Raw genomic sequence first — 21212 nt, forward strand, 5'->3', positions numbered from 1 at the left:
ACAGAACATCATTCCTCGAGGACTCAGTACAGATGTCGACGAGCATCTGCAAGGCGCGACTGTGATCATTTGCTTGTGATTGCGTGCGTGATTCGTGTAATTCTTATAAAATGACGAGGTTGTTTTTTGATTGATTGATAAGACGTCAAGGTTCCTGATAGGGATTATACCAGCCACATACACTAGCCACACTAGCCACATTGGTATATTAGCCACATCTGGCGAATGGCAAAGAAGTGTGGCTTATAAATCAAGTGGTGATATAATCATCCTCAACTTCACCAACATCATTCCATCACTACTTCATCATAGTCACCATCGTCCAAGATAAAAATTAATCCTAATTTTTCGCTCTTGAGTTAAAATCGTATCTTGCATCTACTATCGCGACTATAGACTCACGACCACTCACAATGGCAGACGCTCCTCCCGACACAACAGCACCCATCGATCCTCCAGTCACCTTCTTCCGCCGCAAAGGAAACCGTTCAAACCATCGTAAACGTCCTCCAACCCCTCCTCCAAAACCATCCTCAGATTCCGATTCTGATTACTCGTCCACCGATGAAACTGGTGCAAAACTCCCCACAAAACGTCGAAAAACCAAGCACGTCGTATCATCTTCCTCGTCGGCTGCGAAACCCATCGAGGATACGATCACATCTCTAAACGGCCCGACATATGCAGCTGACCGTTCAGCTACAATATCAAAATCAGATGATGCGACAAAACGTTCTAACTGGCACAATGAAAACGAAGAAGAATATCTTATACGAAAATCAAAACCCCAGCCTGAGGAGGGCACTGAGGAGCCGACGGCTGATGGTGTATACCGTGGTTCATCAGCCTACAAATCCTTTATAAAGAAAAACCCAGACTCCGTTCAAAACAAAGGCAAAATGGGACCTGTCAAAGCTCCCACAAACGTCCGTCAAGTCGTAACAGTAGATTTCGCGCCAGACGTCTGCAAAGACTACAAACAAACAGGATTCTGCGGATTCGGTGATACCTGTAAATTCCTACACGCCCGAGAAGACTACAAACAAGGCTGGCAGCTAGATCGGGATTGGGAAGTTTCCTCAAAAAAGAAACAAGGTGGAAAAGATACCTCCAAAGGCGATGAAGACGATGATGATAAGGAACTAGCGAATATTCCGTTTAAATGCGTGATTTGTAAAGGGGATTACAAAGTGCCTATTGTGACGAAATGTGGGCACTACTTTTGTGAGAAGTGCGCTTTGCAGAAGTACCGGAAGACACCAAGCTGTGCGATCTGTGGGGCTGGTACGAATGGAATCTTTAATACGGCAAAGAATTTGCAGAAGAAGCTGGATAAGAAGAGGGAGAGAGAAGAAGCCAAGAAGGAAGAGGAGGGTGAAGAGGGTGAACAAGCTGGAGCTTCAGGGATTACCATTGAAGAGTAAATCCCATATACCCTACCAGCCCATATTATAGTATTCTTACCAAAGGCTACCGTTGTTGAACTAGCCTATGTGTGTGAACATGTACTTTTATTGCAGCGTTAGCGTAATGTAGAACACCAATACCATTTCTAGCCGTCATTTTGAACAAGATCCAGTAGATATGATATCTATTATTTGTTTTAGTATTTAAGTTAAAAGATTGTAAAGGTGTATATATCACGGGACGCATATTATGAGGTCGTGACATATGTAAGTCGTGTGGGCCAAAGCCGAGCTGTTCCTGCGTTGCCAACCAGCAGCCCAAAGGCGGTCCGTCGCGAAATCGCAAGCTCCCACAAACCATCCCACCAACAAGCTACCCACATCTCATCCACCAACCAACAGCAGCTTCACATGGTACGACCGATAACTTCCAAACCCCCAAAACTTCAAGACGAAAGAATTAAAGATTAATAATATACCCATAGGAGCCGTTTACGTTCGCAACTTCAAACCAGCTTAAGCTAAACGTTTCGGTCCGAATGTACGTTACAATACCTTTCTATATAGTCTCTGTAGCCTTGAAGCTATCATCTGTCGCAAGATGGGACTAACACCCTACTTTTTTCATCGGGCAGACAAAACCTCGAAGGCCAGAAACCTTTAGTACCTTACTCCCAGCTACTCAAGAATCCAGAGTTAAAGTTTGTGGGATCGAATTTAAGGTAAACCCTTGAGAGCTCTCTAGCCATCCTGCGCCTCCGGGAACCCCAGGTCCATTCTAACCGAGAAGCCACGAAAAGTCCAGTATCAGATCTATATATCGCAGTCCAAGTCTACGGTGACAACAAGCCACTAGGAGTTCCGGTACAAACTGCTTATAAATCCTTCAAAGCAGCAAGAGTGTATGTGAAAGAAATCAACAATAACTAAAATGGTTAGGTTTAACTAAGTCAAGACGAACCCAGATGGAAGGAGTGGCTCACTTTACCGGTTCGATATTGTGATATACCACGGTCGGCACAATTAGCGATTACGATATGGGATCTTGGAGGTCCGGACAAAGAGGTGCCGTACGGAGGGACAACAGTACGGTTGTTTGATGCCGATGGGTGGGTTGTGTGACTTTTACGGATGCTTTAGGAGCAGTTGTGGCTAATAGTGAGAATATATTGTATAGAACGCTGAAGAAAGGTCGACAAAAGTTAAAAGTATGGTTGGATGTGGAAGCCGACGGGCGGACTGAGACGGCGACGGATAGTATTGTGGAGAGCAATGACGAGATGGATCGCTTGGAAAAGGTACCTTCCCTAGATTATTTCCGACTCTCACCATACCAGACTCTTACGGATGTGTCTACAGCAAATCAAAAAACATGAATCCGGCGAAATCCCCCGAGTGGATTGGCTTGACAACCTTGCCTTCCGACAAATCGAACAGATCCAAAAGAAGTCTATCAAACGTACACATGACCATTTCCTCTATATCGACTTCCCGCGGTTTGACTTCCCGGTTGTATTTTGTGACTTCGAGTATCCTACACTAGCGGCTTTGGCGGAAGCAGCGGAAGCAGAGAAGGAAAATGGAATCGCCACACCAACGGCAAGCACCGGGCATGCACCTTCTACTACACAATCGGGAGTGGTCGGGAGTAGTATCCCCGGAGAGCCAATTCCTGCTCCGGTAGATGGGGGCATGATGCGAGTTTATGATCCAGAGGCTGCAAGGGAAAGAGATAATCCAGCGGAAGCGAAACATATGAATCTGGTCCGAAGCCAACGGAATGGTCCCAGTGATAGGGACTTGAAGCCTAATGCTCGAATCAGAGATCAACTTAATGATATACTAAAATATCCACCGACACATGAGTTGAATCCTGATGAAAAGAATCTGATCTGGAAGTTCAGATATTATCTCACTCGGGATAAGAGGGCGCTTACGAAGTTTTTGAAGTCAGTGGTATGGGCAGATGCGAGAGAGGTCAAGGGTGTGCTAGAGTTGCTACCGAAGTGGGCAGAGGTCGATGTGGACGATGCGTTAGAGCTCCTAGGCCCGGCATTTACGAATCCAGCTGTGAGGACGTATGCCGTTGCCCGGCTCAAGAAAGCGGATGATAACGTATGTAGACTGATTTGGTGTAACAGCATCGGATTTTTACTGACTATGGGATAGGAGCTCGTTTTATATCTACTGCAGCTTGTTCAGGCCCTCAAGTTTGAGAGACAGCAGACTGGAGATCATAATTCGGAATCTAGTTTAGCGCAATTCTTGGTCACGAGAGCGTCAGAAAACGAGACTTTGGGCTCGTTGTTATACTGGTATCTAGCTGTAGAGATGGAGTTCAAACGGCATAAGAAGCTTTATGAACGAGTGGTGTTCGAATTTATGCACCAGCTGGAAGCTGTGAGTTCACCTTTGATTTATCTACGAAGATAGTTTATGCTAATGAACGAGTTACATAGACACCAGAGGCTCCTGATCGGCCGAAGCGCAGTATGCTAGCGCGGCAGGCGACGCTTAACAAGACGTTTAATTCACTTGCAATTGAGATAAGAGACATGAAGGCGAAAAGGGAAAAGAAAATCGAGCATTTGAAGAACTACATTGCAGATCCGGCGCACGGGTTGCTGAATTTTGAGCCTTTGCCGCTACCGTTAGATCCCAGTGTTATTGCTGTAGGGATGATCCCCAGTATGGCTCCCAAGTATCCCGCCATATATCTAGGAGGGTGGAAACTGACATTGGCGATTAGGTGAATCGAATGTGTTTAAATCGACGCTATCGCCGTTGATGATGACATTTAAAACAGCAGATGGTGGGAAATATCCCATGCTGTTCAAGAATGGAGATGATTTACGACAGGACCAATTGGTGATACAGACATTCACACTGATGGACCAATTGTTAAGGAAGGAGAACTTGGACCTGAAGCTTTCACCATATAAGATTCTCGCGTCAAGTCCAACGAGTGGGATGATACAGTTTGTGGCGAGCAAACCGATTGCTACGATTGTGCGCGAGTATAAAACAATTTTGGAGTTCTTGAAGCATCATTACCCAGATGGGAGCACCAGGGAAGGCGTTAAGGCTGAAGTTTTGGACAACTACGTGAAAAGCTGTGCGGGTTACTGCGTTATTACTTATATTTTGGGAGTTGGGGATAGACATCTAGATAACCTTTTGGTTACACCTGACGGATTTTTCTTTCATGCTGATTTTGGGTTTATATTGGGACACGATCCCAAGATCTTTGCACCGCAGATGAAGTTGTGCAAAGAGATGGTTGATGGGATGGGAGGGAGTGATAGTCTGCCGTTCAAGCAGTTCAAAGGGTATTGCTACACGGCGTTTTCAATTCTGAGGAAGAATGCGAGTTTGATATTGAACCTGTGGACTTTGATGATTGATGCTGGGATTCCTGACGTGGAGAGAGAACCAGATACGGCTGTGCTGAAGATACAGGAGAAGTTCTGGCTGGAGAGCGGAGAGGAGGAAGCTTTGGGACGGTTTGAAGTTCTGATTGGGGACAGTTTGAATGCGTTGTTCCCGATTGTGATTGATCGAATGCATAATATCACGCAGTACTGGAAGTCATGATCTTTCTGTTTTTCTATTCCTCTGGCGTTTTATTTTGCTTTATTTTATTTTATTTTATTTTACTTTACCTTTTTTACTTAACATACTTTCTCTTTGACCGTGATACCAGCAGTTTCTTTTTTTCTCTTTTGCTTTGGTGTTTTCGGTGTGACTGTTGCTGCAGCATATTAATTACTAAACGTTACAGCTCAGCCGTTGCATACAGTGCATACGATGCATACACACAAGTCGAGCTTCTCCTCCTCGTCCTCCTTGACGTCGACTCCTCCACCAATTGCAAATTCCCTCGATTTGCTCGAGTCGAATGATGAATGCAGCTGTTTTCTGTCAACTGTCGTGGTTCCGTTCGCATCATTCGGCCGGCACCTTAGCCTGGCGAGAACCCCTGCCTGTGTGCTTCGCTGTTCCGGCGCCGGAATGCGAGGGCGTCTGACCCCGGGCATCCTGATTCGATCATTTCCGAACTCCAGTTGCCGCCCTGATCCTGTTAGACAATATTGTCATTACCAACTTCGAAGTACTCTCTCACCTTACCACATATAACAAACAAGTCCCCCCCAAGTCCAAGACGCTATTTACTCAAACCGCACTTGTTCTCCTATCTCTCGATCTTCATTCCCGACATGAAGACTGCATATTCACATGCCAGACACTCCTCATCGCCGCTCTCAGACATGTACATCGCTATATCCATCGAGTAGTCTGTAAATACGGTACTTCACGAAACTGCTATTACTACTATGGAACAACCAGCATGCAGCTCTCCACTTGACCTCATTCCCGTTTCTGTCTAGTCGACCACCTCTACCAGCCCTTTTACCGCCGTCCCATATAGATCATCCTTTATCCCCCAGCCAGCCAGCAGTCCACAGTCACCTCGCTCCGAAGATTCACCTGCATAAAATAAAACGAAAAAAACTAGTCGACACACACTTGGGGTTTGTACTCGGGTACTTATAGCCCTTCAACTACCCCAGACATTTCAAGCTTTCTTGTTCGTCGAGACTTCTGCTAGCCTGGATCCAGTTACTGTAAGTGTGCCAATGTGAAATATTGCTAGGGTGAGCTACAGCTATCCACACCCTGCACCCGTAGCTACACCGCAGAAGAATTCCCACGACCCCATGCCATGTATCCCACGAGAACTATCCCCCATAGCTGCCCTACTTTCCATATTCTATATAGCTTCCCCTTGGTACGGTCCATATGACCACCCTCTCCCCATTTCATACCCTTCTTTCCGTTCGTTTTATGCACCATCTCTCCCAGCCGTCGTTACACTACTTCGTCTTTCCTTCGCCCTACGGAGGCTAAGACTAAGCACCTCATCGAATCGATTTCCCACATGGCTATTGCTAACCGAGTGTCATGTTCTCCCCGCCAGTTTACTCTTCGACTTTCATCTCCCAGGCACCTTTCTATCCAGGCCTGAAACGAAACTATTCGTTCTCCTCCTCATACGTTTCGCCGACCTCTGGCGATCTCGAATCAGCCATGGCTCGAGTACCGCTCGTGGGAAGGTTATACTTCAGGGAATATATCGCTTTGGTCCTATCGTTCTTCCTGGTTACTCTTGAGTTTCTAGCTAGAATTATCACACTTGCATTACCGGCCCCGATCATAAATTTCCTTTACTCCCGATCTCGAGCGTTATTCAAACTCCTACCGTCAACGAAAGAATCCAAAATCGATAAGAAATCATCGTCAGAAGTTGTCAAGAAGATCAGAGATGCAGATGGATTTGTTGAAATGTGTGAGATTTGGGGTTATGAAGCGGAAGAACATATTGTACAGACCAAAGATGGTTATCTGCTGGGATTACATCGCATTCCGAGGGCTAAGGATGAACCGAAGCCTAAAAGAGGAGAAAAGGGGAAAGAGAAGAAGGGTGTAGTTTATTTACATCATGGATTGATGATGAACAGTGAGGTTTGGGTCTGTAACATCCAACCGGAGAAGTGTTTACCCTTTGTGCTTGCGGAGCAGGGTTACGATGTTTGGGTAGGTTTCCCATGATGTGTTTATGCCGCTTGAAGAGAATTGGTGCTGACTCTTTTGATGGATATAGCTGGGCAACAATCGAGGAAATAAATACTCTAAGAAGTGTATTTATACAAATTCTCAGGATACTTCATTTTGGAACTTTAGCATTGATGAATTTGCGATGCATGATATCCCGGATTCGATTTCTTATATCTTGCTGTCAACGAAAGTGAAGTCGATATCTTATGTTGGGTTTAGTCAGGGAACAGCACAGGCTTTTGCTGGTATGTTGCCTACGGCTCTATCATTCGAGCTTCAGATGCAGTAACTAACGTATTTGGTTGACGGTACAGCATTGAGCATTCACCCCTCTCTTAACGAAATTATTGATGTATTTGTCGCTCTCGCACCTGCCATGTCACCTGCCGGTTTATACAACAGCATCGTCGACGCCCTGATCAAAACGTCGCCAGACGTAATCTTCCTCTTCTTCGGCCGACGTTCACTTCTTCCCTCAACCATGTTCTGGCAAAGCATTCTCTACCCACCAATCTTTGTCGCAGCAATCGATAAATCACTAAAGTTTCTTTTCAACTGGTCCGGCAAAAACATGAGTCTTCAGCAAAAACTAGCGAGTTATGCACATCTTTACAGTTTCACTAGCGTCAAAGCATTGGTCCATTGGTTTCAAATTATACGGAATAAAAAGTTTCAAATGTACGATGATGATGTACAAAGTCCAATTGGATGGGGCTACGGAAGGAGTTATTACAGACCGGCGAAATTTCCGACAAAGAATATTAGTGCCCCCGTTGTACTTGTTTATGGTGGAAGCGATAGTTTGGTGGATATTGAAGTTATGTTGAAGGAGTTACCGGGGCATACGGTTGCAAAGGAGATTAAGCATTATGAACACCTGGATTTCCTTTGGGGTGAGGAGAATGATAAGCTTGTTATCCCGGAAGTTTTGGATGCACTAGAGAGGTATGGAGATGGAAGAGATGGGACTATCGTTGAGAAGGATGAGGAAGTGGCGGCCGCAATTGTTGGTGGTGAACCGCCAGGGTATAGCGAAGACGAAAAGAATGAAAGGGAGAAGGAAGACAAGAAGGATGAAGAAGAAAAGAAGGTTACCGAACCTGTGGATGTTGTTGTCACTTCTTCTTCCACACCACCTCCTCCGCCGGCTTCGGATAAATCTTCATCTACGGCACCATCTAGTTATTCTTCTTCATTAGCTTCGGTACCGATGTGGCCGGCGTGGTTGAGCGGACGAACGAGGCTACGGAGGTCTCCGAGCGTGGCTTCCCTGACGAGCGTTAGTAGCGGGGGTAGTGACAACGGAGCTTCTAAAAATAGAGGGGTGGTGTTCGGACCCGGTGGTGTGCAAGTTGCGGCTGGGAAAGCTAGTAGCGCTGTTTCGACTACAGTGTTGGGGGAAGGAGAAGAATTGGTTGAGAAGAAGAGAAGACGAAGGAGAGAAAGGATGAGTATGAGACCTGAACATCATAGTTATTGAATTTGAGGTTAAAATTCTAGCTACCACCAGGCTCTGAGAGGGTTATTTAGCGATCTTTAATATCTTTTGGCATTCGTTTGTTTTCTATTATTTATATTTGTTTTAATCATGGTTTTTTCTTCTTCCTCCCCTGCTTTTGGGGGTTTGAGGTGCCTACACGGCAATACATGGGGAATATGGAATTTTGGAATGGCAGCGACAAAACGGATTCGATGTTTTAACTGGAGCGATTGAGACTAAAATAGCTATGCATGGGGGTTTGGCTACTAACCTACAATACTTACATACTTAGATTGCATATTTATTTGTAATATTAGCTTCATCGGGGCGTTCTTTCATCCCTTTTTTATCATTTCTTTTACATTCGTTTTTATTTGAATTGTGGATGTGGATATGGTACTTTTAAGATGGTATATAGAGATGGCGATACAGAATTTATTGCATGTGCATATTCATTCATCAAATCGATATTGGTCTAACTGATCTTATAATTAATGTTATATATAAATTCAAATAGACTCCTTTGAGTAGACTTGGAGGTTTGTAGTCGAATTGAACCGAGATTTTTCAATCGCGAGCTATTGCAATTGGTCAATATATAGGTTTAGCATGACTTCTGGGGAAGAATAATAACATTCCCCACTGATAGGTACCTCTTCTATCAATTCAAATTAATCATCGTCCTCACTACTATAAGCAAATCCATACCCATTCGGATCCGCGCCAAAGTAATGATCTCTCTCATGCTCCGAATAATATCCATCACCATCATGAACCCAATCTCGTCCCCATTGGATAATTTCTGCTCGATATTCTTCTGCTACTTCACGTGAGATCATGGTTATTGACAAGTAGCTTAGGATTTGGGAAAAGACTTCTTCGGGGAGAGTGCCGAGTTTACTGTGGCGGAGTCTGTCTTCGAGGACCTGGGGTTGTTGGGGGTGGATTTGTTCTGTTGTGGGGAGCTGGAAGGGGAGAAGTTAGTTATATATATACATTATGGATTGTGAATCCAGACTTTTGGTAGTTTATAGAAGCATAAATGAGGATTTTGACATACATTGTGAAGCTCACAGGGATCGCAGTAGTGGAATACCAGCATCTTGGAGTACCCAGGTTTTGTCTTGTCGACTAGAGTGAAGTTTGGGATACGATGTTCGTAGAAGTTGGGATAAACGATTGCACGGTTTTCCTGATGCATTTCATGAAGAGAAGGTTAAAAAAATGTCGGATTAGACGATGTACATAAAGGGAGAGAGGAGAAAGAGCGGAAAGGGAGGAATGATACCTTTGTTCTGACCGATTCGATTTCTCTGGGAGCGCATGTGAATTTACCGAAGCTTCGACGTTGGAGAGCTAGATATGTTTCATTGATGTTCATTTGGGCGTAGTAGTAGACTCCTGTGGCTATTATACGTTCGTTCTAGATTTCAAATTAGTTTTGCAATTGAGGGGACGGTTTAGAGGGGATTGTGTATTACCCTGAATCCATTTAAACGCCATTTCTCAGCTTTGTATTCTGGATTTTCTGGTGAGAGCATGATATTTACCATACTGACGATGACCTTGGCCATTTTCCCCTCTAATCTATTGAGCTTTGTAGCCCTTGGTGGTTTCCAAATAGCGTCTGGTATCAATTTTATGGAGTTCTTGATAGGGAACATGGATTCATAGCCCTTAGGTCGACGGTCAGCAAAATCACCGACTCCTTCAAACGTATCACTTATTTGACCGCTATTTTCCATTTCATTGAGTAGCTTTTCCGATGCCTCGGTGCATTTCTCTTTAGATGCAACTATCATTCCATCATTAACTCTTGATTTCCAGGGACTAGGATCAATACACCTCGATGTAGTCCATAATTGTCTTTCCGTCTCTGCCAAAACGTGGTTAAACAGTGGGACGAAAGCGGTAAAGATCTTTTCAAGGATCGGTATGACGACCATTTCGTCCCGTGGAGATGCTAGATTATTGACGTATGAAGCGATTTTGGTACATTTCCCATCTTCCGAGACTTCGAATTCTGATGGTAACCAGCAGTAAGTTGGATTCGAGGCTCTCATATCATCATCATTGGTATGGCTGGGTCTATAAATTGGGACCCCGTCGGCTGTGGCCGTTCTTCGATAGACTATGGGCCACATTGAAGGGTCGACTAAGTCCAGGACCACTGGACCTGAATCCTGGGATTCGCGCCAGAGCTTTTCGGCTTCGGGGATGCTTTCCAGTATTGTGGCAGCTATTCTATAGTTAGTATGCATGCATAAAATTCCATCAAGTTATATCTCCCATTTCCTTTTTTCGAGGAAGTAGGTATGTAGGTGGGTAGGTAGGTAGGTACTATCAAAATGCATTACTCACCATCAATCAACTTCCTCCTAACCTCCTCCTCAACCAGCCCATCTCCCCTCCACACAGCCTCCGCATCAGGTTCAATCCTCAACCCCTGCTTCTGCAACTTCCTAACATAATGTTTATACGCCGCCAATTCATTAAACCACATAGTAACATCATCCCTACCCCATACGAAAGGTTTTAAATAAGGATCCTTAGCATCCTCATAGTCTTCGAAATCATCCTGTTGTCTTTGTCGTAACCAACTGGTGACGAACGAACGGTTCTTTAACTTTTCAGTCCAATTTGGGAGCTCGCGGAATTTAACCGAAGCAGCTCGGATTGAGAGTTCGCGATTGTGGAGTTCTTTGAAGCTGAAACGGTTGAGGTCTAGAGCGTGAGGGTAGAGCTTTTTGCGCTGTCCAGCTCGAGGGGGGTTGGTGAATGTTGGTGGAGACATAGCTATACTCTCCTCTTTCTTTCTTGTACCTGTCCTCATTCCTTTTATTTTTTATATTTGTTTTTATTTTCTTGCGATTAAGGCGCGAGTTCGACACGTGGTTGGAGAGGGTCAAAAGTGCAATGCCTATTGACAGTGATTAACATGCACGCATGCGCACGAAAGGAATGAGAAATCCCGGTCCTCAAGTCTCTAACGTTAACGTGTCGGCAATTTGCTGTTGGTCTCTGGATCGATTTCTTGTCTTGTTAAGTTTTGATTTTGGGGGTCGACTTGATTTGGGAGGTTATAAAGGAATTGATGGGGGCGCTTCTTGGTCCTCGTGGATCCTGACACCTCCCCATTTTGATTTTGATATTACATATATATATGGGGAATAAGGATAAAGGAGTAGGGCTATAGCACAAATGAGGCTAAATTAAATTACAACGATATATAATGCTTGAGATCCTGATTTTGCAATCTGGATAGATATATGTGCGCCCGTATAACTGAAGAAGTCGATATTAATCTGAAGATATCATCCATGGAGATAGGGCTATTCGATGAAATGGCGACGTGTCAAGAAACAAATCCCGGACATATCGAGTCTAGACCCGCTTTGGCCGATTGATATGATGAATATCCTCTAAGACAATTGGTCGAACGCGCATAGCTAATTCAGAGATATCTACATAGGAACAATCTCATAGCCCAACATGACTTCAGTCGATGTGCCCTCCCAACCCCGGGTTCCTGCCATTGTGAGCAGATAATTACTCGTTGGGTCAACGTCTACAGCCAGTTTATGGTTAGCGAGTTATTCTTTGATTCTAAAGAAGCGACGGGTGAGAAAAAGAAACTTACACACTGAACTAAGGACTCCGCCATGATGCCCGGGAACAATTAAGAAAGGTACTCGAGAATGTCTTGTCGCATCATCATCCTTCAAGTCGTATATTCTCAAGTTATCGAACGATGCACTAATCTCATAGTTAGTAAAAAAAATACGTTGGACCATGCATGACGTAGAAAATATAAAACTTATAAACTTACCAGACTAGATGTCTTCCATTTACCATTGGCGTTACATAGCTAACAGCCCCGCTGCCGCCCGGGAACTTCAACGTCCGAACCGAATTCTGGAAATCCTTATGAATGTTATATTCCTCCACTGTGCCATTTCTTCGCCCAACATACACAGAATTCCCATCAACACCCCAACAAGCAGATGTGCTCCAAGGCGGAATACCCTTCCCAGGTAGTAACCTCGTAATAGGTACTTCTTGCCTGCGATCATACACTCTGACAATACCATCGATTGAAGCGGCTAAGAAGATATTAGATGATACATCCGGGCTGCCGTTTGCATCAAGATCATTCATATTGACTGGCGATCTTGGGTTTTCGGGACCTTGTGATTCTCTTGTGTCAGGGATGTCAATGTTAATGTCGCCTACTGTTTCTGACGACTGGTTTTCTGCTGAAGCCTCTGCTGCGGCAACCACACTGGCATTCTCGTTTATTAGTTGCTGTTCTGCCGGTTGGGTATCACCCATCAGAACGTCATCATCGCCATCTGCTAATGCTAATGTTGAATTCTTCGCCGTTCGAGTATTCGACAGTTCTTCTCCGAATAAATCATCCGCATCAACATCGTCGCCGCCAAAGAGAGAATCAAAACCTCCCGACGAGGCCGGCGAGCCCTGCGCATCGGCATCGGCATCGGCATCAGCTTCACGCTTTGGAGATTTTATGCCGTTTGTTAAGCCATTTGTCAGTTTTGAAAGTGCCGACGAGGTTATGCCATTCATTATTGGCTGTCTTTCAACAGGAATCGGGATTATAGATTGAGGCCGCCATTGGATCGCTGATATTTGACCGGCTTGAGGGCCATAACCACGTACTACCTCGCCTTTGTTCAGATCCCATTCCTTTTGGGGGGTTGTTAGTTTGTGCGACTGGAAGATGTTGGAGGCTCAAACTGGGCGAGGCATTCATACATAGAGATCCCTGTCCCAGCTGCCTGATAACACCGACTTTTCGTCCGCGCCAAGCGTGAGGACTGATACAGTGGATTTGTGCTTCCGTAGTACTGTTACAACCTTGCCCTCGTCGTGCCGTACGGATTGGAGATTGATGCTTCCATTCTGTTAATTATATGTTAGTGAAAAAAGTTTCCCGCGACCTTTGTTGATCCAAAACAAATTATTCCTCCACTTACCTCGAGACCGGATAATAGCCATAAAGCCTGACTTTGTGTCGCTAACGAATAGACTGGCGATATTTTTATGTCGTCGGGTTCAACAGATAGACTGTTTTTATCTTAGATTCACCTGTCAGCGCCGAGGGCTCCCAAAGACGAAGGGGGGAAAAAAGGCCATCACGGCTTTCTCTAAGACGTAGCATACCCGGAATCTCTTCATTCTCCCAGTATGACAGTAGTACCCCTGCCTATTCCACACCTCAAAAATATCAGCCCTACTCTTATTATTCTCCTACTTCTCCTTCTTCTCAAACAACCAACTATAACCGTACCCTCGTAACAGAATCCACAAAAGGATGTTTTTGCGCCACCGTCAACGGAACTTTCCCGTTTATACTCGCGAACCAGTCGAACTTTCTTATATACCCATCCTGACCACCAGTGAAAACCAACTTCATACACGGTGTCGCGCAGAACGCATGTATACTCGTACTCATCGGTGCCGCAACATAAGGAATAATATCGTAACTAGTGGCAGCCTCGGCGCCCAGTCGTATCCGCGGTTTCCACCTTAAATCTGCATCGGAAGAAGTTTCGCGTTCACGTTGTAACTGCTGCGTGGCTTCATCTTGGTTATCGGCGTCGGCATCGTCGGCGTTTTCGTTATCGTCGTTGTCATCGTCGTCATCGTCGTTCTCGTTGTCGGATTCTTTGTCCTCGTTTTCGCTGCCGTCGTCGTTTTCGACATCGTCTTCCATCATTGTGTCTTCGACATCGTTTTCGGGGGAGGATGGGCCGGAACCTGGGGAAGGAAATCATTGGATTTTGTGTGTGAGCCCATGTCGTATACAAGGGGTTTGGTAGAAGGGAAAAAAAGGACAATTGGACTTTTTTACCTTTCCCGTCATCAGATTGATTCCCACCGAATGTATCCATGATTTCGCTGCTGGACGTGAGCTAGCGGGTAGGTTGTCGGCTTCAACGGCCGCGATGCAGATGATGAATCGAAGGGATGCGAGCTAGCGAGCTAGTGTCGGCGCGATGCGCGCCCAAAGTTACACACAGTGTCATCCCTGCCCGACCTGCGCGTGCAACGCAGAGTCATGTGGTATTTTTGGTAGTCGGTACATGAATAGAATAGAATGCAAATGTAATGTCAAATGATATTTATTTCCTGGTTAACACCCCAAAACACCGAAATAACTGCTATGAAGGTCTGCTAACATACATGCATCGCTAAGCTTGCTACTACAGAAGAAGAGGAAAGGTATAATCACACCGCATCATGGAAAATCCGATGCCGTCGCTTACCATCGCAATGCGCTTCCAAGCTAAAAGCATCTAACGACAACTTCGAGCATCTTACAGTAAATCCCCCAACAAGTCAAGTTCTAGAAAACTCTCCTTCTTCTCAGAAATAACGTTCTCTTTTGTCTTCTCGTCATTGAAAGCTTTCTTCTTGTCGTCGTTAAAATCTTCCTTTTTTTTAATGGTTGTAACATAAGCTTGTTTCTCAATTGGCACGAGGACTTTATTCATATCAATAAAAGGAACCACCCCACCCCCGCCACTCGCTAATGTCTTCATAGCCGGCTCATCGTCGAAGTTGATTAAAGCTAAATCCCCCGCAGTAGAAGATACCAGTTCATTCGCTTTATTACTTGAATCTTGTTTTTCTGCTTTTTTTGTGACGTTCCCTTTGACCAAACTGAGCTTCTCCATAGACTGTTTCTGAACGAATTCCTTTAATGTCTCCAGATTCCAATCTTCGGTGGACTCGTGGCGATGAACAGCGGATCTAGAAACCTTTTCAAGTTCAATTTTCTCGGCTGAAGCAACTGAAGCTTTGGTGTCGACAGAGGCTGGAAGCTCGACGTCTGTTTGCTCCTGATCTTGATTAACAATTACTTGCATAGTCCTATCATCAAGGGTAACTGATGGTGTGCCCTTGCTTGTACTAAGAGTAGGAGAGTGTATGACCTCGGGATCGAAATCGAGTAAAGATGTTTCTGGCTCACTTTCCTTGGTTGTTCGTTGATCTGGGATGGTGTGTGAAGCAATCATCGAACTTGGGAGAACTTCCTTTTGAGGTTTTGGAGTGGTAAGTTGCATAACGCTAGCACCCCAGCTGACGAGGGGAATGCTTGGTGTTGAATTTGTCGTTTGCGATGGGGTATTATCCCATGAAATCAAAGGCGCAGTTCTCTCCGGAGCTCGCACTGGAGTTTCTGAAGCTGTGCTCTTCTTACGTGGCGAAGTTGGATTTAGCATTGTCGGAATCATATCAGTCGTCTTGACTTCTGCAAGACGTTCGGAAATCTTTTCTATATGTTTGCTAGAATTGCGGGTTTGGTAGTTGGTTGGTGGTTTGCGGGCCACTTGATGTGCAGGTGCGGCCTGAATAACTGGGGGAGGTTCAGAGAGCCTTTCCATCGGTTTGTTAGGAATAGAACTATAATGAGACGGAGGTGGCCCGCGAACCGTTTGGCTGCTCTTTGCAGTCTGAATATTTGGGAACGGTTCAGAGAGCCTTTCCGCCGGCCTGTTAAATGGTGCGTTTTGATAAAGGCCCGGGGGTCCCGGGGGTCCCTGGGCCGTTTGGCTACTAGTCGCGCTCCGTAAAGCTGGGGGCTGCTCAGAGAGCCTTTCCGCCGGCCTGTTAAATGGTGCGTTTTGATAAAGGTCCGGGGCTCTCTGGGCTGTTTGGCTACTAGTAGCGCTCCGTAAAGCTGGGAACTGTTCAGGGAGCCTTTCCACAGGTTTGTTAACAGTTTGATTTTGGTAATTAGTCGGAGGCGGCCCGCGAACTGGCTGGTTGCTATTCGTCGTTTGAACACCAGCAAGGCGATCAGCAAGTCTATCCATATGGCTGTTCAGGTTGTATGTCGAGTATTGGGTTTGGCTAGGCGGGTTGCAAATAATGCATTTACTGCTACATGTCTCAAAGCATTCCTTCTGACAAGGGTGACCGCACGAGAGTGACCTGCGGCATTGATCGGCGCATTTAACGCTATCGTGGTCATATCTGGACGGTGTATTAGCTCTATAGCTCGTTTAAAACTTGGTCCAGTTCACGGGGTCAGAGTATCAATTTGAGGCCACAATAAGCCGCGAAAGAAGAACTTACGGATGGCACGTCAGAGTGCATCTGTGTCCACAGGCTAAGTACTCGCCACAAGGAGACTTACAACCACCATTGATTTCGTGCCAGTCGGAAACATCTACAAGATCAAAACGTTAGATATTTTCGGATGGTCGTTTCTCATCAAGGCGCATACATTGCATATATGTCACAGACTTGTGCCTCTGGCAGGTTATGGGAAGCTTAGTACCAATAGCAGGTGGCGTTCTATATATTCGTTAGTGATAGGTGCATTGTAAGGTTGCGGCATAGGGGTATGTACCGCTCATTGGTGATCTGTAAGATATCCCACCATAGTCCACTAGCCTGCGAAAGCATGTTCGCATTACCAAACATGTAAAAACCCCGTTTCGCTCGCTGGAACTATCATTAGCGTCATTGCATTGCATTTTTGGAAGACGTAATGAATCTTACCGAAAGCGAAACACAAACACGATTGGGGACCTATTGCATATAATTATTAGTCTTCATAAGCATTCAGAAGGAGTGATTGGTGAGAGAGTACATTAAGAAATCCAATGGTCCCCTGGGCATTGCTCCTACAAAGTGACAAAATGACCACCTCATTCTCCTCACCCTGAAAGCTGTCGACTGTTGCGACCCGGATACGGTCTTTAGCCTCCTTGTTCAATCTGTCACTTCGGAAAAGCAGTCTACGGAGCTCTCTCGCTTGCCCGTTATAGAATGTCAAGATTGTTATTTCCTTTTGCATTATTCCATTTTCCACAAGATAGTTGCAAAACCCAACAATCATCTGGGCCTCATGCGAGTTCTTCTTTGAGAGCTCATCCTGCTCTTCTGGCACTTCATGAGCAAAGAAGAAGAGATTGGTATTACCCATACCCTGAATAGGTTTCATATTGAGAACTTGAAGGTCGTCGTCAAGGTCAGGATAAATTGGCATTAAAATCCGCCGGATCTCCGGACGCATACGACGTTGCTTCTTCAACATGGTGTATTCTACGTTGTTGTTGACCAGTCTTTCAAACATGGAGATAGAAAGATTGTATGGTGGTTTCTCGAGTTCAGAAACATTACAATGACCTTTGAGCTGTTTGTGGTCACCCACTAGAACAAGCTGCTGGATGCTGGGGTAGCAGGCCACTATAAGTGGGCCTTCGAGAGTTTCAGCAGCTTCTTCTATCAAACAAATCTTTGGTTGAAGAGCGGCAACTAGACTGCGATATTTGCTGATACCAGTCGTTGTCAAACCAATGACCCTAGCTCGTTGGAGAATATGGGCGTCCCCCTCCCATCTGGCAATCTTGTACTCAGCAACGTTCAGGGCGTATTCCTGGTTGATTTTGCGCATTTCCATCTCAATGGCGGAAATATAGAGCCTCTCCAGTCGTGTATAAACATCACCTCTCAACGGCTCTGGTATATCCCAAAGATTATCCTTCTTGATCCAGTGCTGAACGATTTCGTCGGTGACGCCAGGTCTAGTTAAGACTCGTGTTTTCCGTATAAAGTCCACGAAAACTCCCCGTAACTCTCCATCCCATTCGTCATCAAATTCGGCCTCTAGATCTTTGAGCTCCTCAACTCCAATATCCTCATCTTCGAATTCAAGGTGGATATCTTCACGCCGAGGAATTGGTATGAGAGCATCACCTATCCATGCAACCATCGGAGAAATAGCGCTCTCCTTGTTACCAGTTGAGAGCTTAACCCACTGGTCGGTAAATTTGTGGAACGTATCTCGTTGATTTTGTGTGATAATACCGTATCGGAGCAGATTATCAGGGGTGAGACTTCGTTCACTCAAGCGCTCAATGAGCTCGCGGGCTTTTCGCTCGAGGCTCCTGAATTTGGCACGACACCTGTGGATGCTAGAGCCTTGAACGATGATGTTTCCTAATTCTTTGCGAATATTAAAGAGAGTGCGCTCGCGGATCGGCCCTGTATCCTGGGTTCGGCCACCTAATCTAATCACGCGGGGCTCAAATTCGATGACGTAGCGGAGGAGTTGGTCTAGAGCGTGATTGGTCTGGCAAGCGACAATGATGGGAGGGTCTTTGCCTTTACTATTGGCGATCATAGCGGCTAATGACTTTGTGCTCACAAAGGTCTTGCCGCAACCTGGAGGGCCTTGGACGATGGCGAGCTCCTTGGTAAGAATTCTCTCAACTGCCTCTAGCTGAAACTCATCCATACTAGTTGTGACTCTGTTCTTCGACGGGAAGTTCTGTAGGATGTTGACATCCTGGAGGGCACCACTGTCGTGATCGCTGAAACAAGGTGCCAAGTTAACTTCCGGCTTTTCTTTCAAGAACTGGGGTACTCCGACTGTGGTGTCCTGGAGAGTGAGGATTTTGTTGAGTGGGAAATTAGTGTCCATTCGTTGTAGGGCTCGAAGGGTGTGCTTGAAAGCCTCAAAATAGCCGCTACGAGACTCCACCATGATCCAAGTTTTCGTTGGGTCGAGCTCTAATTCATCTGGATGCAAAAGAAGATCAACGACAGTACCATAGGGTAAAGCACCCTCCAAGCCGGACATCGGTCTCGCTGCAACGGTTGCAACCCGAGCAACTTTCTCGAAGTTATCCGTCGTAAGCGCCACCAAAGTTCCAGGGCACAGACGTTTTGAATTCTCCCAGCAGATTCTCTTGTGAGCTCGGTTTGTTGAGAAACTCATTTTGATGCAGATGCCAGAGGAGTTCGCAAAAGTAACTCCGACAATCCTGCAGTTTTCGTAGATGCAGATTTGGTACTCATCACCCATTGAAGGTTCCTTACGGAAGCGGCCAACAGCTTCACGAAGGGGTGAGAAAGAATCCTCACGAAGAAGCTCGTAATGAGCGCCAAGATATTCGTCGACAGAGTTCCAAGGAATTTCAACATCGTTGATAGGGACATCGACTTCGGGTGTCATAAGCTCGGCGGTGGAAGGGACATCAGGAAAGGCCCTCCAAGCGCTAGAGGCACTGCTATCGGTGGAGAACGGGAGAGCACGCTCGAACTGCTCGACCAGTGGATTTCGAGGAACACCGCTATAAGACGTGCTCGCCTTATCCCGAGGGCGACTCGATGCAATGAGCTTCTCAGATAAATGAGCATTCATCTCTCCATTGTCATCAGCTTGATTTCCTGAGGTCTGGAGGTGAGGACGGCTATGGGAGGTAGTCATTCTTCCACGACGAGGACCAAGATTCCCTCTGCTATTACCGCTGCTTTGATGGTGGGACCTTTGAGCAGAAGGATTTGTCGAAGAAGGAAATTTTCCACTGTTTCCCTGCCCTTGTAGAATACTGTCGTCAGCTGGATCGCGTCCGTACGCGACTTGTGGCTCAGCAGATCGGCCGTGCTGCGAGCCACCAGCATTTCCTCGCCCGCGGCCTCGGCCACCACCACCACCACCACCACCACGGTTGTTGGCACGCCCCGATGGACGGCCATGCAGTTCAACACTGCTTGACATCGTTGGGCTGGGTGCACAATGGCAACCCGGACGAGTCAGGGAATAGGAAGAAAAAAAAGAAGAAGAGGGAACAGAGGAGGAAATTGAAAAGGAGATAAGACCCAGAAGGCGCCGGGAGCTAGTCCTGGGGAAAACTAGGCAGATGAGACAAAGAGAACCAAAGATTGACTCAGAAGGCAACAGATATTAAGAGAGCCAGGAACAAAGATCTAGATACTAACAGAATACTAGTCAGTTCGAGATCGTTCTCATGGATGCACTGACGTGAGTGTTGGGCGGCTCAGATTATGTTTTACCTTGTTGCTTGACGCGATTAATGGTCGGCTGGATGGTTGGCTGGCTAGATATTCGGTTGGATACTGGCGTCTGGCGTCGAGGCTGGTTTGTTGTTTGGTTGGTTTGAAGAGCTAGAGGAGATAAATGGAGATGGCGTGAGAGAAGTGGGAAGGGAGGAAGTGGAAGAACCGTTGCAACAGAGCGTTGGAAGTGAGTATAATGTGTTGAAATTGTTGCAAAGTCAAAACAGGTCGGAAACGGAAACAGCAGGGAAACCACACTGTACAGCTTGTATCAAAAGTGTCGTTTCAAGAGCTTTTGATAGCACAGAACAGCTTGGAACTTGTTAGCGAAGAGACTTTGGAGAAAGAGAGGTTTAGAGGGGACCCTGATGAAGCTTGGACAGGTTGGAACGCGTTGAGAATGTGCAATTGATTGGTTAGACGGAGTAGATGATGATCATATCGATGGTGGTGATGATGATGATATGCGATGCAATCTACAGTGCGGTGAGGTTTTTGTGTGAGGGAGCTTGGTTGGTGCTGCGTTGTTGCTGCCGTTGATGTCGAATTGAAGAAAGAATTCGGAGAGGACGGAAACAGGGGTGTAACGGTGTTGCAAGTTGGCAGTGTGCATAAGTCAGCCACTCATTGCAATAGATATTTTATATTGACATGAAGTCTGGTCACAGTCAATTGATTAATTGCAATCTTATACGCTTATAATTTTTAATAGCTTGGGCATGCTACGCTCTAAGCTTAAGGGCTAGCTCGTTAAAGGGCCCAGGGGTAAAGGAATCAGAGGGAAGGACAAAGAATTGCAAAAGACGATAGAAAGAACACTGTGAGACCGTATGCCGACTGAATTAATCTATATCGAAATTGGTTGAATT

At 45.7% G+C, this 21212-nt stretch overlaps 5 protein-coding genes across 5 annotated transcripts; 2 read left to right on the plus strand and 3 right to left on the minus strand.

Annotated features, from left to right (window-relative positions):
• Positions 1-413: 413 nt before the first annotated feature.
• Positions 414-5000, plus strand: AOL_s00078g399 (uncharacterized protein; the record flags this gene model as incomplete). The annotated part of the gene is made up of 11 exons (XM_011123662.1): positions 414-1420; positions 1679-1820; positions 1892-1947; positions 2042-2128; positions 2207-2308; positions 2372-2515; positions 2584-2704; positions 2766-3521; positions 3576-3806; positions 3866-4094; positions 4156-5000. The coding sequence occupies 11 exons, from the start codon at positions 414-416 to the stop codon at positions 4998-5000; spliced, it is 3720 nt and encodes a 1239-aa protein (XP_011121964.1).
• Positions 5001-6368: 1368 nt separating this feature from the next.
• AOL_s00078g400 (uncharacterized protein) lies at positions 6369-8502 on the plus strand (the record flags this gene model as incomplete). Its single annotated transcript, XM_011123663.1, has 3 exons — positions 6369-7001; positions 7069-7267; positions 7337-8502. 3 exons carry the CDS (start codon positions 6369-6371, stop codon positions 8500-8502), a joined length of 1998 nt encoding a protein of 665 aa, XP_011121965.1.
• A 671-nt stretch (positions 8503-9173) lies between these two features.
• Positions 9174-11296, minus strand: AOL_s00078g401 (uncharacterized protein; the record flags this gene model as incomplete). The annotated part of the gene is made up of 5 exons (XM_011123664.1): positions 9174-9467; positions 9563-9694; positions 9791-9925; positions 9984-10741; positions 10864-11296. The coding sequence occupies 5 exons, from the start codon at positions 11294-11296 to the stop codon at positions 9174-9176; spliced, it is 1752 nt and encodes a 583-aa protein (XP_011121966.1).
• Positions 11297-11966: 670 nt separating this feature from the next.
• AOL_s00078g402 (uncharacterized protein) lies at positions 11967-14417 on the minus strand (the record flags this gene model as incomplete). Its single annotated transcript, XM_011123665.1, has 8 exons — positions 11967-12070; positions 12143-12258; positions 12332-13209; positions 13279-13425; positions 13500-13600; positions 13687-13729; positions 13814-14283; positions 14378-14417. The coding sequence occupies 8 exons, from the start codon at positions 14415-14417 to the stop codon at positions 11967-11969; spliced, it is 1899 nt and encodes a 632-aa protein (XP_011121967.1).
• A 426-nt stretch (positions 14418-14843) lies between these two features.
• AOL_s00078g403 (uncharacterized protein) lies at positions 14844-20044 on the minus strand (the record flags this gene model as incomplete). The annotated part of the gene is made up of 6 exons (XM_011123666.1): positions 14844-16506; positions 16609-16702; positions 16760-16830; positions 16886-16980; positions 17038-17067; positions 17129-20044. 6 exons carry the CDS (start codon positions 20042-20044, stop codon positions 14844-14846), a joined length of 4869 nt encoding a protein of 1622 aa, XP_011121968.1.
• Positions 20045-21212: the final 1168 nt, after the last annotated feature.

Source organism: Orbilia oligospora, assembly GCF_000225545.1.
Source record: "Orbilia oligospora ATCC 24927 unplaced genomic scaffold scaffold00078, whole genome shotgun sequence".
Lineage (NCBI taxonomy): Eukaryota > Fungi > Ascomycota > Orbiliomycetes > Orbiliales > Orbiliaceae > Orbilia > Orbilia oligospora.